The 17,375-nt window shown below is 39.0% G+C and overlaps 1 protein-coding gene across 1 annotated transcript in view; it reads left to right on the top strand.

Moving 5' to 3' along the window:
- TRHDE (thyrotropin releasing hormone degrading enzyme) overlaps positions 1 to 14,499 on the top strand; it is a 219,852-nt gene extending 205,353 nt beyond the window's left edge. The window contains exons 16-19 of the mRNA XM_074573378.1: positions 6,513 to 6,680; positions 7,234 to 7,374; positions 12,288 to 12,369; positions 14,314 to 14,499. Coding sequence (XP_074429479.1) covers positions 6,513 to 6,680; positions 7,234 to 7,374; positions 12,288 to 12,369; positions 14,314 to 14,457 — 535 coding nt within the window. The 3' untranslated portion in view covers positions 14,458 to 14,499. The remainder of the gene's footprint in view (positions 1 to 6,512; positions 6,681 to 7,233; positions 7,375 to 12,287; positions 12,370 to 14,313) is intronic.
- The last annotated feature ends 2,876 nt before the right edge of the window (positions 14,500 to 17,375 follow it).

Consider the following 17,375-nt stretch of genomic DNA (forward strand, 5'->3'; position numbering starts at 1 on the left):
ACTAAATCTGCATACTTGTTTGTGCAGAATTTGTATTTCGTCTGCAAGGAACAATGGATTCATGTCGATCCACCTGCCTAAATTGGCAGTGTGCTTACTTGGATGGACCTTTAACTACTCAATGGAAATGCCACCAGAAAAACAAATTGCACTGCAGGAGTGTACAGGAGACTGTAACACGTCTATAAATGAAACTGTCCATAGATCTGAGGATGCAGTAAATAACAAATTACCAGTCATTAATTGAGATCATTTCAATGAAGCCTGGCTTAGGTGATAGAAAATCAAATGTTTTTCCAAACAAAGCTTTTTTTTTTCCCTTTACCTTCTCCCTTATTTCCCTAATGACTTGAGATACATCATTTTGTTGTTTTGTTTCACATGGGCACACTAGTGCTACAGTCATGCTACAATTTATAAATGTACTTAAGTTTAACCACCTACAGAAGTATTTGTGGGAATGTGGCCAACAGGTTAATTATTTTTGCTAGTTGCTTGGAAGAGGCACTAGCTTTTTTGCGGGTTTGATGCCCACGAGCTATTTTTGGAAATCATTAGCAGCAAACATGAAAAAATGAGAGTTATTTTCATTTTTTTTCACACTTGAATGTCTGATAAATGTAAAACAATAAAATGGATCCCTTCTTCTGGGTTCTCAACCCCTAGAAGTTTTAATTACTGAAAAAATTCAAGCATAGCTATTCGTGCATTTTGAAATGTTACTGGAGCTTTGCCAGCTAATGTCAGCCAATGTTGCTGAAGTGATTTAACTAATTAATAGGTTGTTACAACATTTGAGTAGAATCTTGCACTCAAGTCAATAAAACTCTTTAAGGAGGAAGAAAACACTGTTGAGTGCATGAGTTAATCAAGGAGTTAGTGCTCTGAAAGACCATCTGGGGAGGATGTCTGCAAAGAGAGGGTTTTGTCTTGTGAAAGGAAAAACTGGGCTTTATGGGGCAGCTGGTTCAGGTAACATTTTTACCTTCTGACTTCAGTGTATGATCACAATAAAATGACCCTATATAAAGCAATTACGGATTAGCAGTAATTAATTTGCAATCCTTAGAAGTTAGATAGGTTTGTCTCCAATTTTCTCCCTCAGGAATGGTCTCTCCACAACCGTGCAAAATGATTGAACAGAAAGGACCATATTTTTTGTTGCAAAAACTTGCCAGAAAGGGCAAAACAAGTCATATCTACTCAGAGATTAGTCTCACAAAGAAGTGCTTAACTCACCACTCAGTCATTAAAATCAGTGTTGAAGAGCTGGAGTGTGCTAGTCGTGTGGTCAGTTGTGGGATATCTGCTGTCGGAAGGGGAAGGAGCAATAGCAGTAGCCATCACTTGAGGGATGATGTATTCTCTGCCTGCCTCAGTCAGACCCGTGCGATGCCTGAAGCTCGGAAGCACAGGACTGGGACTGAGGAGACCTGGCATCTGTTCATGGCTTTACCACAGATGCCCTGAGTAGCCACATCCCTGTTTAATATCCCCTGAATTCAACGCGTGTCAGGCACCTGAATGTCAAGCCCATCACAGTTCTGTGCCGTGATTTTTAAGGGGAAATTCCACCGTTTCTCTTCAGACCGAGCGTGTGCTACGGCAGAGCATTCTCCCCTCCTCCGTGTGCACGGTGGTGCCAGCAGCATGGCTCCTGGAGTTTGCAATAGAGAACAGGAGTATAAGCTTTGGGACTGCCATCTTCAAAAAATAAACTTTGTGTCGTGCTGTTCATTATAACACAATCTGTAGTACACATCTGCCAACAAAGTACCAATACTTCATTATTTCTTATCTATCTGAGCCTTGTAACCTATTAAACAAGACTATAAATATAGCCATCAAGAAAAATAGGCTTAAGTTAAATGTTAAATAGTTGCAAAAATAAAGAATAATGTTTCTGATTAATTTTCTTTGTGAAATAGTACCCTAAATGATATTGAAATTTGTCACTTAATCAAAGAAATGTCTAAACTGTGTGCAATTACATTTTAAAAAATTAGAACACAATTTGCCCAGAAGATAAATAATTACAGTCCAATTTTATAAGTGTATCTCCAATTGTTAGAACATACTTTAAATAGGAGCAAGTATGTACCAATTAATTATAACTTAGAAGATTATTCTTAGCTCATTGTAGAGCTCTATTATTCACTCTTGAAAAAAAATCCCTGTAAAGGCACAGCGCGATTTTAATTAATTTTTTTCTCACTGTTTAATTTTTAACTTTTTTCCCAAAGTGTTTAATTTTTAAACATGAGCTCTGCTAGCTACATATTTCATTCTCACCATCGTATCTCTTAAGCAAGAAAAATAAAAGTTAAATAAATTGGATCAGTATTCAAATAAAAGACATTTAAAGTGATGCTTTCAAAAGTTAATCTTTATTCTTCTGAAGTATCCATCAATCATATTAGCCCTTTAAAAATGAGAGCAGCCTTGAAGGCCCAGACGAAGTTTAATGTAACAAGGGGATACGTTCTGCAGTGTTACTACCTAAGCGGTACTGAGACAATGGCAATTTTTATTCACTTGATTCATTAATGCAGGGGGCAAACATTCCACATGCTGATCTAGTGCCTTGGAACTGCAGTTTCAGAACAACATTTTCCATGAAGCTATAAAATTGGTTGGATGATATTGAGTAGGGTTGCTGCAGCACCGCAAGTGTGCTGTTATGGACTTGGTGGCAATGGAGTTTTCTTAGCAAGAAACATGGTGATGTCTAGGCTACGGGCATGGGATCGGTGCCTCCTTCCTTCCCAGAGCACGCAAATGATCCTGCGGTTACTGACCGCACTGCTGCTAAAATCGTGAGTGTTGACACTTAGAACGTAAAAGATGGAGTAGCTGGGAAAGCCCATTGAATTTATGTGTTTTACTGTAAATATTAAAGACATAAACCTCACAAGTGAGGAATGCTGACCTTTCTGGGGTTAGACTTACACTTCTAGGAACTTCTGCTGTTGATGTACTTCCCAGTCTTTCCAGCACACAGTTCCTACCTGAAATAATGTGACAGTCCTTCCAGCACACAGTTCCTACCTGAAATAATGGGGCAATCAACCAAAATAGAATTACCTTTTCCAGGTGCCTTATAGTTCCTTAGAGTATCTGTTGTCTAAGTCGCATCTCTTGCAGTAAACCAAAGATAGTATTTCTGCCGGCAAAGCTCAGACAGCACTATCTGTGCTTCTAAAAAAATGATTTAGTGTTTGTCTATCAAGATATAAAGTTCTTCCTTCATTGAAATAATGCTTGACTGGGTTCAGTTGTTCTTCATATTCAGCTATCATATGATAAGACAGATCTGGGGCAACGGGTTGTTTGGTCCCACAGTCAGGATGGCATCCCTTAGTCCTTTTGGTTTAGCATATGGCTGCTGTCAGTGTATTAAATCCCAAATTAAAAGCAAAAAGAGACATGAGCTGGTAAGGAAGTTGTGCATTAAGGAGAAATAACCTAGTGTACCAAAATCAAGACACAATTATAATACCACTTTCATGTACTGTGCAGTGTATGTGTATATGGCTGCATATTTATGTTACTGTAGTTGCTGACCCGAAGTTTTGAGAGAGTTGCAGTTATTTAGAAAACTTTAAGCCTCATTCTAAGTTAATATAAACCAACACAAAGGCAGCACCTAAGTATCTGCTCCGTTAATTGTAGCATGTCTTGATTTCCTGTGTTTAAATATGTAGTCTTAATTTTCTGCACTAGACTCAATTATATGCAGTTTCCTTTGCATGCACTTTTTGAAAGAAAGGTTAAATGGGGGAAAAATAAACTGCTGATGTTCATTAATGTTTGAAATATCGCAACAAGGGCTTAATGATAGACTTTCAAGTAAGAAGTACAAATTCCATTACAGTGAAATGGAAATTCAGCACCTAGCACACATGGATAATTCTGTAAATGTCAACCAAACTCAAAATTTACTAATGTTAACTCAGTTTTTGAGAATCAAAGCTCAGTAATATGGAAAGGCTAGTGAAAGTGACAACTTTTCTTTACTGCCCATGTATGTTTAAACACTATTTCTTTTAATGGATCTGATCAGCTTTAAGGATTTTCTGATTTCTTTGGTCCTGGTGTAGCAGTTCTACAAGGACCACAGAAACAGCTGCATAGACTATACATAAGCCAAAACCTACTGATCCTGGGCAAATCTGAGGAGAAATACTAACTTTTTTGAGTGCAAACCTTTTTAGGTGGTCTGATCATTGAGGGAAAAAAATCTAAGAAGGTAATGGGAAGCTTCAAGAGGGAGGAACCTGAGACCTGCGTCTCATCTGTATGTCGGTGACATCTAGGAATTGCTTGAGCTGTGTGGTCATAGCCATAGCAATGCTGATTGCCTGGCAGGGCTCGGGACAGGCATGTTCTCATGCAGCGATTTGGTGGTGGGAGGAGAAGAAATGGTAAGACCTTGAACCGTGCCAGGATCTGCACTGTAGTACCAATCTCCCCTGGCCAGATGGAAGCAGTTCATGGCAGACAGGAGACGTTGCACCACTGATTTTGCTTTAGAAGGCAATATTGCTGGTGTGTGCCGCGCATAGTTAAAAGTTTCATATTCCTAGCAACTTTAAAATGGATTCCTTTTCTCTTGCCTACCCTTTCAGTTTTGCTTTGGAGAGTTTACTCCTGAATAAATGTCTGGGTTTGTCTCCGTCTAATGCAAAATACTTCAGCACTAGTCAAGGCAGCCCTTTGTGGCTCTGTTAGCAGGGGACTCTGCTAAAAAATCTCCAAGAAGCAGCACTATCCTGAGCCATGTCAGCTCAGCAGAAGCAAAATTCACGTGACTGTCTGCATCTAAACCTGCAGATTCCCCCTCTGAGCTGATGACTACACTTGCCAGAGAACATGAATAAAACCTCAACCTCAGGGCTTTTTTACTACTCAGAAAAAGCATAACAAAAAAGCAGCAGGCATTAATTCCCCAAAGTTCTTCAGCCAGTAGGAGGAGGAGTGCCCTTTTTATCAGAGTTTTGCCTTAATTTAGCTACCTATTCCTTTTACTGTTTTTCTCAAGAAACCGACATAGTTGTTGGGACCAGCTAACCCCATAGAAGGAACAACAGTTTGTAACCCTTCACAGTCATCAATATATGGTTTCTTACCTTGCCTACATCCTTCTGAAGTGCTGAAGAAGAACCAAGACTTTGAAATGCTGAAAAGCCACACTGGATTCTTTTTCCAGGGACTCAGACATGGACAAAGAGATCATCTGAAGAGAGCTCACAGAGCCCAATAATAGAAAATTTCAGTGAAAGAAAGTGTTTTGGTTTTTTTTTTTTTTTTCTGGAGAATGAATAGATGGGAGTAAAAGAACTTCTTTGTTCTTGACTGGGATAGCCTGGTCTATGGTATAAGACTTTGATGGAAGTCTTGTAATTAAAGTATTGATGTAACCTTTTCTTTCTGTGTTGTGTAAGATTTGATATCAGATTTTACAGAGGTAATTTCATTCTTTGTCCCACTCTATTACTGCCCAGACACTGACAGGAGCTTTTTGTACTTCCAGATTTTCTAAAGAGGTCTTGCATATGAAGTTGCAGAGGTGTTTCAGCCCAGCTATTAGTAACTATAGAGAACTGTATTTTGGTATAATTTTTACCAACAAAAACAGGGCATTCTTTCCTGCAAATCAGAAACATATTTCTCTGAGTAATGTCCAGCTTTGTCTGCAGGAATCCCCTTTAGCTCACAAATGTTTCAGCTTCTATGCTTGTATAGGAAACATAAGCAGGACAGGAAATTGAAAACCCGGCTGAGATCTTTTATAGAAGAAAATGGTACATAGGCACATCCTATACTAGGTCTGATTTTAGCTTTAAGAAGCTTTCATTTCAATGAAATCTGAGTTTATATTACTTGAGCAGTAGTGACAGCTCACAATCATCCTATGGCATAGCTGGTTTTGTACTGGTACTAGTATACTGCAGAAATGAAAAGATCTTTCTATTTTCTTCACTCGTGAAAACACCATTTTTAAGTAGCATTGTCTCAGTACATCCTTCCTTACTTGAATGTTACTATATGAAGATGGAGTGCTTCACAGCACAAGCAAGGAGGAGTTTCTGTCTGATCAGCTCCTCTCCTAAAACTTCAGACAAGAACAGGAGATTTGGCTTAGAGCCCAGCAACAGAGCGATAAGATCCTGTGCTAATTTGGAAAGCTTATGTTACCTGTCCTGCAGGTTATGTGGCACATTATGTGTTGATGAACTGGATGACCGTAATTTATAGTCTCCTGACAATGTGACAGCATTATGAAAAGAGTGGCAAGCATGTGTTACCCATTAGAAAATCCATTAGGATGGCCTGGAAGATTTTGTTGGCAGTAAAGAGAAGCAAATGTTAATTTAAAAAAAAAAAAAAAAAAAAAAAGATTACTGTTGCACTTTAATTTTGGAGTCTTACAAATGTAGTCATGTTCCTACTTTGTTTCCAGTATCAGGAGGCTGCTTATTTACCACAACTATTACTTATTTCTGTTGTAGAATCCCACTCAATGTGAGAGACATTGTCTACTGTACAGGAGTTTCACTGATGGATGAAGACGTATGGGAGTTTATTTGGATGAAATTTCATTCCACCACAGCAGTGTCTGAGAAGAAAATATTATTAGAAGCCTTAACTTGCAGTGATGACAGAAACTTGCTCAACAGGTATAAAAATATTTTATATCTGTATCTAACCATTAACAATAATCACTTACAACATTTATGGATCATCACTTGAGCTTTGGTCTAATTGAAAGAATGTTGCTTTTGAAGCGCAGGCTTTGAACAGACAGTTTAAACTGTCTTATGTTTTTGCATTAATGCGTATGAAAACTGACACATACTATGTCTTTTCACTTGTAGATTTCCCATACTCATTGGAAATGTTTGAAATCCTATAATAATTGGTGTTATTTTTTTGTTAGCATATCCTTTATTTAAATGTATTGACCAGTTTGATCTTACTGACTTCATACAAATGCGCATGTAAAGTTCCACTCAGGTTTTACTGAAATCCTTTTGCATCAAGATATTTCTGATTCATGAATGTGTCTTTGGAATCATAGAAATAAACCACTGAACTCACTTGGAGGCTTAAACACGCTATTTGGCAGTTTTGTTTTTTTGGTTTTTTTTCTGGGAATTTTCTGATCTGCTGTTGTTAGACTATGTGTTGGTGAAACTAAATAGGATTTTTTTTCCTTGTTTCTCCCACTAGGCTTTTGAACTTGTCTCTCAACTCAGAAGTTGTCCTGGATCAGGATGCAATTGATGTGATAATCCACGTAGCTCGAAATCCACATGGAAGGGATCTTGCTTGGAAGTTTTTCAGAGAAAAATGGAAAATATTAAACGCTAGGTAAGGATAAGAAGTCTAAATTTATTTACATTTTCTTATGTTGATGTAATTCCTGCAAGTATTGTGTATGTATGTATTCATGTGAGTTCCTGAATCGAGTCCATTCTCTTCTAATCCATAAATAGAGATGTCTCTAAATACGAAATACATACATATGAGGCATAAATGCATTTATTCATGGATTATCACACACATGCATAGAAACATGTATCTCTTAGCGATCATCTGTATATATATCTATTACTGTATTGTGTCTGTGCTTATGATAATGAATTCTATCTGCACGTCAAGTGCTGCAGTTCTTCTTTTACACAGATAAAAAAGCAGCAGTTCCCAAAGGAATTTTGCTGATTTTAAGTCTGATAGAAAAAAAATATTTTCAAGAACATTATTGCAGCTGGGGGAAAAAACCCTAAACCCTTTTTGAAAGATTTCCATTTTCAAAAGGATGCTAATATAGTGTCATCCCCTTTCCTTCCACTCTGTGTTTCAGGTGAGTTTCAAGTAATAGAGGAGCGACATTTCGAATTAAAAATAGGTGAACAGATGAAGACAGGGTTGTTCCTTATACCTGCTTCTCTTTCTCTTTGAACAAGCGCGATGTGCTCCTACTCAGAAGCCCAGTCAACATTTTAAAATCCTTTTTGATGAAGATTTTGATATTAATTTGGTGAATGAGAAATTTCTTTAGGGACAGCCTGAGCGTCTGAAAGATTTCACAGCAGCTCATCTGATACTGACAGATTAGATGGGACTACAACTCGGATGAGGTTCAAGTTCTTGAAGGCAGGTGTCCAAGAACTTCAGACACCCCATGCCAGGCCACTCCCATGGTGTTGGCAGGAAAAGTATTGGAGATCTGTTCCATTCTGCTCTTCTGAGGAGCCATCTAGTGTACCACAGAATATTCAAAATGGTATATTTAAGATGCTGTATTTAAGCAACTAAATCCTAGTGCCTGATGAATACAGGTACAAACTTAGTATAGGTTTCATGGCATCAAAAGAAGAGTCAAGGAAACTCGGAGACTCTGCAACTTCCCTAAAGATTCAAAAAGTTGTTCATGCTGGTTTGGATAATACTTTATAGTATAGTGGGATTTTAGAAGAACTTCAGCTGAGAAAATAGGTTTGAGCTGGAATTGGTTTTGGAAGTTTATATTGTAGGAACATACTTTTTGAAAGCAATTTCCAAAAAGCTGAAGGGTTTAAAAATTACGAATCCTCTGCTTATGGTATGATTATTCCAGGAACTGGACTTTTACACAGAAAGTGGATGGCAGACCCATTACTATTACGCAACCCAGCGCAGTTAGTTATGCTCCCAATAGCAAACAATTTTTCAGGTTCCTCCAGGGATTTATACAGAGTTTAGGCATAAATCTGTCAAAATCTGTATTGCTACAAACACATATGCAGAAGTTGTGTCCTGCCTTAGCAAGTACGTTCGTCTGACAGCCTAGCTAACACCTGTGATTTTCGAAGTGGACAAGGTTAAGCAGTGTAGACAAATGGACAAGAGATAGAAAACTATGCCACATGCCAATTTTTTTGTGCGTTTTAATTTTAAATAGCTTAACTTCACCTAAAATTTGAATTTTACTTATCTGACTGGCTTGGAATGCATCACTGTGATCTGAGCTCCTAACAATCAGCAAGGCCTCATCAAAAGCCTGTTACTGTCCTTTTTATAAGGAGAAAACAACAGAGAGTCTGTCTCTTTGCCCAACACTGATTTTATGTTATCTACATTCAATTTTGATCCCCAAACACAAGTCAGAGCTACCAAAAGGATTGTCGCAGTTGCATTTTTCTGAAAGGCACATCCAGTTGAGTTTCTATCAATCGCCAAAAGATTCAGCGCAGTGGAATTAAATAGTTCATGCAAGCTCTACATATGTGATGTATATTGAAAATAACTTTGTAATTATAGATTAAAACCTTTTAAGGGGGACTTTGAGAGGGTGGAATTAGTCTAACACTTTGCCTCTTAATGTTCAGTGAAACAGTGACATGATAGAATGCAAAATTAGGCTTCTGATTTAAGCTTGCCACACTAGTACATTTTTAAAATGCAAGCTTTATTGCAGAATTGTAGTTCAAGTATACTCTGTCCCAAGGCATCATTTTTCTACAATTATAATTTATTATTTAATTTTATTTAAAATTAAAATACTAAGGTGATAATAAGGTGGTATCTCAATGGCATTTTCCATTGAATTTATTATAAAAGGTGTTGACGTTTGAGATAGTAATATGAAATAGCTGAGGGTGATTAAATTATACTATAATGCTGTTTCCTTTAACTTTAAAACACAGCATGTCAAAGAGTTATAATGACAACAAAATGTTGTTATCCCTTTATATTTTTACAGTATGCTTGTATTCACATTGTCCAGAAGGTATTGATAATGTATAAAGTCTTCAAAATCACTCATATCCCATTTACAAAGGTCACTTAGAGAAATTGAGGTGCTTAACAAGTCTTTCATAAGAAATCAAAAATAAAATTCTGAAAACAGTAATTGAAAATACTCTGCTTGAATTCCTGTTACGTGAGCGTGCGCTACCTTGGCTCCTAAATCATTTTCATCATGTGTGCACATGTGTGTCTGTGTGTGAAAATTTAATCCAACATCTGCCTGTAAGAATCCCTTCATTCTCAAGTGCTGAATTATTTGCCAACATTTGGGAATTTGACAATATTTGGGAAGCCATTTGCATCTGTCCAAAGTTAATTGACTATGCTGCCTCTCCAGTTGAGTTCGCATGGGCGCAAAGCCTGTACAAATGTGAGACATTGGAGGTTCACATCCCCAGAAGTAAAGGAGCAGGTGGAGAGCCCGTGACTCCAGGATGATATTTCCAGCGAGCTCAGGCATGTAAGGTCCTGGTTCTGCAATGCTGTTGTCTTTCCTGTGAAGGAAATAGAAAACAGGTTTCTGTCAACCTATTCTGAGAGGTGGCTTTTCTAGAATTTTTGCCACCAGAGCCCATTTAGAAATTGCTGTTAGTGTCTGACTTTTTACCAAGTATACATAATGGGCAGTAATCAGCACAGGAATTCATGAAGGTATCATTTTCAGTGGAAGGAATTCTGCTACTGCTTGTTTGCACCGTGGCTACGGTACAGGCTGCAAGAAAAATAAAATCCCTGCAGCTGTTTTTATGAGGTCACTTCTGTAAAGTGGATTGGTAACCTTGTCAAAAGACCCCATCAAGAGGAGCTTCCAATTTTCCAAGCAGTCAATTATGAGACTAAGCTGAGACTGTAATAATAAAGGGCTTTGTTAGAAAGCCTAAACGTGCTTAAAGGACCATGAAATCCATCCTTCCCATAGGAGGCGTTTGCCTCTGGATGTCTGTATATGTCAGTGTGACTGAAGTTTTGGAAAAAGAGATGTACTTGCTGAAATATCCGTGATTAACTCAGTTATTAGTGGTAAGGGAGTAGGATTTTTGATACCTATAACTGTGTTTTCCCTCACACAAGCTCAAGGTACCAAGCAACACAGTGTACACCTTCCCTAAAACAGAATTTTCTCAAAGAAAACACTGTTGTCTTCCCTCTCCCTCTTTCTCTCGCTTTCCATGGGGCTGTCACTCCCCCTTTCTCTTTCTTTCTCCCTTTTGAAAGGACTGTGGCTTACGGTACCTGAGCATTTAAGGGTAATTAGTTTAGGATTAATAGAAGCAGAACAGAAAGGTGTGACTGTACTGGTTCGTTTCACTTCGAATTTCGAATCCCTCCTCTAAATCAGCTTGTAAAAGCAAGGTATGATCTGAATTGTTCCCCCAGATAAACTTAATTGCAGCGGTCCATTGGTATTACTTACACTTGTCTGACAGGAGACCTGGATTCCCTATCTTGAAAACAGTCAGGTTCAGATTAGCTAGATATTGCTTTGGATGTATGTGCAGATAAAGATAAGGACAACTATTTGTCAAGTGCCTTTTGCTATGCTGAATGACATCTACCTGGAACAAAAGACTTGCTCTCGGTTTACAGTTGAGTTATATTCTTCATGCTAGAGACTTTGAAAAAAACCAAACCCACAAGCTATTCCAACGTGAAATGCAAAAATTGAGTAGTCGTCTGGTTAATCTTAGAAGTGATGTAGATTCTTCATTTGGGGGATTGAAAAAAACTTCTGGAAAAGCAAGTGGAACAGTAGGATTTGAATGGCCAGTTTCAAAGCAACTACCTGCAGAAGGTCGTTGCTGATTGCTGCTGAATATCCTACCCTTTAAATAGGCCTTGACCAAGCTTTCAAATTTTCATTCCAGGTTGGTTCTTTGAAGATGCTACATCATGGCCCAGGGGATTATTTTAGCAGTATTATTCTCTATCAGTATTATTTATTTTAATTATCAGGTTCTGGAACAGGAAAATTTGATTCAGTTCACTTATCGAGAGGCTATTTGTAATGTAGATGAGGTGTATGAATAAAAAATGCAGAGAAAGCTGCAGCACTTCAAAAGGTCTGGTTTAATGGTACAGCTAGAAGATTTCCTCAGAATATTTCTCCATAGTTGCTGCTCTGCTTCTTCTTTAGCACCTGTATTTTGAGCTGCTTGGTGTTATTACATGGCAAGCTGTTTCATTAAGCATGAGGTGTTGTGGTTTGGTCCTCTCCTCTTCTGGAGCTCTCAGCTGCAGCTGCAGTTAAGCCCATTCTGCTTAGCAGCATCCAACTAAAAGTTAACTACAAATAGCTTGGCCTAGAAGGAGGTCTCAGTCCAGGTTTTTAGCGTGAAGCACTGGAATACCAGTGTCCAATTCCAGTGCTATTTCGTTGGATCCCCAGACTCAGTCCCATGTCTTCTCCCTTGCTTACAGAAGACGGCTTTCTAATTTTCAGCTGGCCTGGCACTTGCACTAACCCTCTGTGCATCTTCTTTTTGCCCTTGCAGGTATGGAGAAGCATTATTTATGAATTCGAAACTTATCAGTGGGGTCACGGAATTCCTCAATACCGAAGATGAACTAAGAGAGGTAATTTTTAAATTACTTTTGGCACGTCAGGCTGTGTTTGTTGTAAGAAGGGAGCAGGGCAGGAGCACTAAGGTGTAGGTATTCCGGGAGCTCTGGCTGCTCAGCTGGAGTCGCAGGAGGATGAGGAGCAAATTGCAAAGGCAGCCGAGTGCATAGAGGTGGTGGTGTCAGGAGGTGGGCAGTGCAGGCACTTCCCTGTGCTTGGCTGGAGATGTAGGTTTGCTTCTTTTCTCTTGACTATTGGTTGAGAAACTAAAGATGAAATCTTTCTATCCACATTACTTTACGGTGCAGAGTGCAGCCCTAGAAAACCCCAGTGTTGAAAGTAAAAGCTGCCAGATGTCCCTGCTTCCTGCAGGGGAGGTTGGACTAGATGATCTTTAAAGGTCCCTCCCAACCCAACACATTGTATGATTCTATGATTCTCTGTTTTTCTTTTGCCTACACTATTTCCATGTTAGAGAAGCCGTTAACCCCATACTCTGGCCAAATGACACCACAATAATTTGTTCTAAATGCTAAGTACTTCTTATTTAGATTGCAAAGATTTCTCATTTTAATGTAACATCTGCCCTGAATGAGGTAGTTGTGCGGCTGTGTTATGCTCTGCTTAGCAGCTGCTCAGCATTACCCCAAATGGATCGAATGATTCTTATGCAGCATAATCATCATTAATTGAACTCTGATTGTGCTATGATATTTTGTGGCCAACCATTTGTCTGCACTCAAGTCTAGTGGCCTCAGGAACTTATGGAAGCGCCGCAGCTGGTTTCCTCAAAGCTACCCGGGTGGGAAGGACAGTGTTGGCCAGATGGAATATCTGCCCAGCACAAGGAAGCCTTCTGTACTCTCAGTTTCCACCTGCGTGATAGTATTGGCAGGCTGCCTGTTTATACTTCACCTAAAACACACTGGCCTTGTAAACATTTTGGTATAAAAAGTACAGAGATCAGGTGAAGTCTGATTTGATAGTTTCCAGGTCCCTCCCATGCTTTTAACTGTGGTGGGAACGAGACAGTTGCAGGATCAGCCTTTTCAGTTTTGAGCCCATGCACAAAGAGATGTTGTTGGAAGTTAGATTTAAATAAACAAGGTGAATTTGGCGGCAGTGGGAAACAAAAATTAACTAGTTATGAATAAGTGTTGCTAAAACCACCTGATTTTATACAAGTCAACAAAACCAGCAACCTACTGTGCAGATCAGCCTTGCAATTCTTCCTTAAAAAGAACAGTAATTCAAAGCACACACACGTGTCAGCTACAATAATCCGGGTGATAGTGCTATAATTTGCGTATACACAAGAACAGAACAGGGGCCTTTTCAGGCTGCTGGAAAAAGATCAAAGTTTTCTTATAAGGGAAGGAATCTGTTTCAAGCATTCAAAGATCATCAAATGAGTGCCCACCTGCTATTTTGCCATTCTCTTCACACTGTAACCATCCCTTCCTTTTCTAAACAACCAGCCTGTATTATATCATCAAAAGGGTTCTGCAAATCAAAATGAAATAGATTTGTTGTGAAGCTTGATAAAACCAAAGGGCATCAGGGCCGCCTTCTGCTGATATTTGCACCTAAACCCGAATTAGAAGCATTTCCAGTGCTCCCAGTTTGGTTTCTTAGGGAGCAATGAAAGTTTAGAGCAACCCAGGTGTCTATGCAGTGCAGCAGCTGGGCTGCAGGAGAGGAGGAGGTAATGATATTAATGTGGTCCGGCACTGACATGTCAATATCTTCCAGTGCAATTTGAAGCAACTGCATCACATCTAATTGACGTTCTGCTGTCTTATTACATTTCCTAATAAATCTTTCTACACGATACTACATTTACTTCAACAGTGATTGCGGAGGTTTGTCCTAAATGCCTGACTTGTTTGTGTGCCCTGGAAATGCTTACTTTCTTTCTTTAGTTTCTGCAAATTTAACCTGTTCACTTGTATTTACAGCTAAAGAACTTTATAAAGAGTTACGAAGAGGGAGCTGCTGCCTCTTTCTCTCGCGCTGTGGAAACAGTGGAAGCCAATGTGCGGTGGCAAAGGCTCTATAAGGAAGAACTGTTCCAGTGGCTAAGAAAATCCTTGACACACTAATATGTCTTTCCAGCCGACTATTTAACATGAAGCTCTGCAAGAGGAAGAGGAGACATTTTAGGAGTGTTCAACATTAAAACCATCGAGAAAAGATCAGATTGCAGGGAGAAGGTTTTTTTTTTTCCTTTTTTTTAATTGTGGGATTTTTTTTTTTACACTGGGCTCTTGTGAAGTTATCAAGAAGCTTTTCAGGAGAGATCATGAATGCTTGTGAAATCCAGTCCTCAGTGTACACAGCCAAACATGATATTAAGTGGTGCATGTAAATGTTGAAGAAAAACAAACAAAAAAATCCTTCAAAGACTATTTTGTGCATGCTTGTACTGTCCCTGCCTGTATTCTAGCATGCTTATGTATAACAGCCACATTTTGTATGTGAGTTCCAGTTACATCAAAGATGGGCATTATACAAAGCACAAAGACTATCTACGACAATCAGTGTTGCAATGAACAAAAGGAAAGGAAGGAAAAGGAAATGCAGAAGGCTTCCAACTTGGGGCAGTACGAGATGTAAAGTCAGTTTTCCCACTAGCTGCCAATTAGTCTACCACTCAGATTGTCTCTTCATGATTACAAAGTCATTTCTTGAGTTGCCAGTTGTTGTATCTGCAGTCTCCATATTTCTGTATTTCAATAAGCGGCATAGTGAGCGAGGAGAGAGAAGAAGACAGGGCAGGGTGGAGAGAGACAACGAGAATGACAGAAAAGGACATCATCCATGCATTATAATTATATACATTTATTCACTGCTGATCAGTGGAACAGTGTAGTTTGTTAGCTGTGAATGTATGCAGTGTCTGAGGGGAGCTTTGCATTGATTGCACAATGAAGCACCTCTTCTCGGCAATTTTGCAAGGCAGTGGTATTCACGATGGGTCGCCCAACCTGTGCAGCAGTAAGTTATGCAGCTGATAGTGCACAAGTATTATAAATAAACATAGGATTCAAACGGAAATTAGCAGACAGGGAGAATACTTTGCATGCAAAGACATAAAATTAACCAAGAGGGCGTTTTATTATGATAGACAGATCAAATTCTCGATGTGTGCAATACTGTTGCAAATACAGGATGCACAATTTATGACAACTTAGAAAAGTGAAATATGGACAAAGAGGGGCGTGTGTGTATGTTTATATGTACTGGCTAATACCGAGAAAATGGTTTTCTTTCTGTTTCTTATATTTCACATAGACTGTTCTAGATAAGTGATGCTTTTCTTAATCATATGTTTGCTTCTTTTTTCTCAACTTTAATCCGAAAGATCAGTGATACAGTGGAACTGGTACTTGTACAATAACCATCTGGATAAAACTGATGGCGGCCAAATACTCTCCCATGATTGCGCCATGGATAAAAAAAACACCCGAAACTACAGAGAGTTTTCAGGAGACAGATTGCAGCAGCTTCAGAGGGGGAATGTAGCTGTACGACAGTGTTTCTTTATCCCATCCCAGCCTGTCACAACCATCCCACCACATCATGGCCCTGTACATTGGAAACATGTGGCCAGACAAATAGAGAACAGCCATTTTATCGTGTTGTTTCCTTCACAGGGTGTGGAAGTTACCAACGTGCTTTACAGTTGCCGTTGCTTATCCCCAGTGATTTGTGAATTCAAACGTTAGTGCAAAAAGAACAAAACCAGATACTATCAGAGTTGCGTGGAGATGGTATTGTTTTCTGGGCTCTCGTTCCCATGGTACCCTGCTCCTCAAGAACTGGTAGACACATCCCATAACTAAGCTGTCATAGCCATCTTGAGCCTGTCATTTTGTGTCTTTTACTGTGCAGAGGGGGGCGTTTGAGAATTGGGTGCGTGAAATCCTTGCGTGGGCATTTGCTCCACTGTTTGGTGCTGTGTAGCACCGCATGTTACCTTGACCACATATAACCAGGAGAAGAGGGAATCCTATGCTCTAGTACTGTTAACTCTTTGCCTTATAGTAAGCCCCAAACCTTTGTGCGATATTGCAATGGTAGTGAACTTAATGCCCAGAGACATTATCATGTCCAAGCTGAGTGAAATCCTCCTCCTCCTATGTATTTTACCTACCTCACAGGGGTGTTGTGAGGCTTGACTAATGTTAACAAAGCGTTTGAATATCCTCTGATGAAAGGCAGTTAAAAGTGCAAAGTATTATTTTATGTGGTTGACCAAACTCAACCTCAATGCCAGTATGTAGCATCACATTTTTAATTTCTGATGAACAAAATCACATGCGGATTTGTTATAATAAAAAAGCAAGCCAAATATTCTTTGATATAACCTCTACCCTGTAATGAAGCCCAAAATAGCGATACCCAAAGAGTGTGCAGAAAACCAAGCCCTCAAATGTGAATTGCTTTGAGGATTTCAGAGAAAAGAAGTGTGCGTAATGGTCTGTCCCTTCGCAGTTTTATTCAAGATTATCTTTGATGACTTTTCTTTGTCAGCACCACAGATTACGCCACATACCTCCAGGATGCGCATAGAAGTTTCTGGTCTTTCCACTGATAAAGGGCAGGCTAACAATATGTTCCAAAGTCAAAAGTTTATTTCAGCCTGCGTGTTCTGCACAGTGCACAGAAATTTCCACTGTTGCTCATTTGAATTGAAGTTCTTGCACATTTAGCTGGTGTTGGATGTAAATTGATATTTTAGTGGCCTTGAGCAACTGGTCTACCACAGATACCAAGCCCTAGATGTATCTATTATACATACCTATTGATGTATTGCTAATAAGTGTTGTATTCTGGTAATGTTCATATTACTTCTATAGCTAAGGTTGAGCTGGCCTTTCCATTATAATTCCCTGTTCATTTATTTTTTATATTTTGTATTTTGCTGTTTCACACTGAATCAGGATTAAATTTACATGAATTAAATCAAAAAACCCTATAGCTGTTTTCCACAATATTCAACCCCTCTGCATTTAAT

The sequence above is a fragment of the Larus michahellis genome, chromosome 1 (genome assembly GCF_964199755.1).
Source record: "Larus michahellis chromosome 1, bLarMic1.1, whole genome shotgun sequence".
In the NCBI taxonomy this organism is placed as follows: domain Eukaryota; kingdom Metazoa; phylum Chordata; class Aves; order Charadriiformes; family Laridae; genus Larus; species Larus michahellis.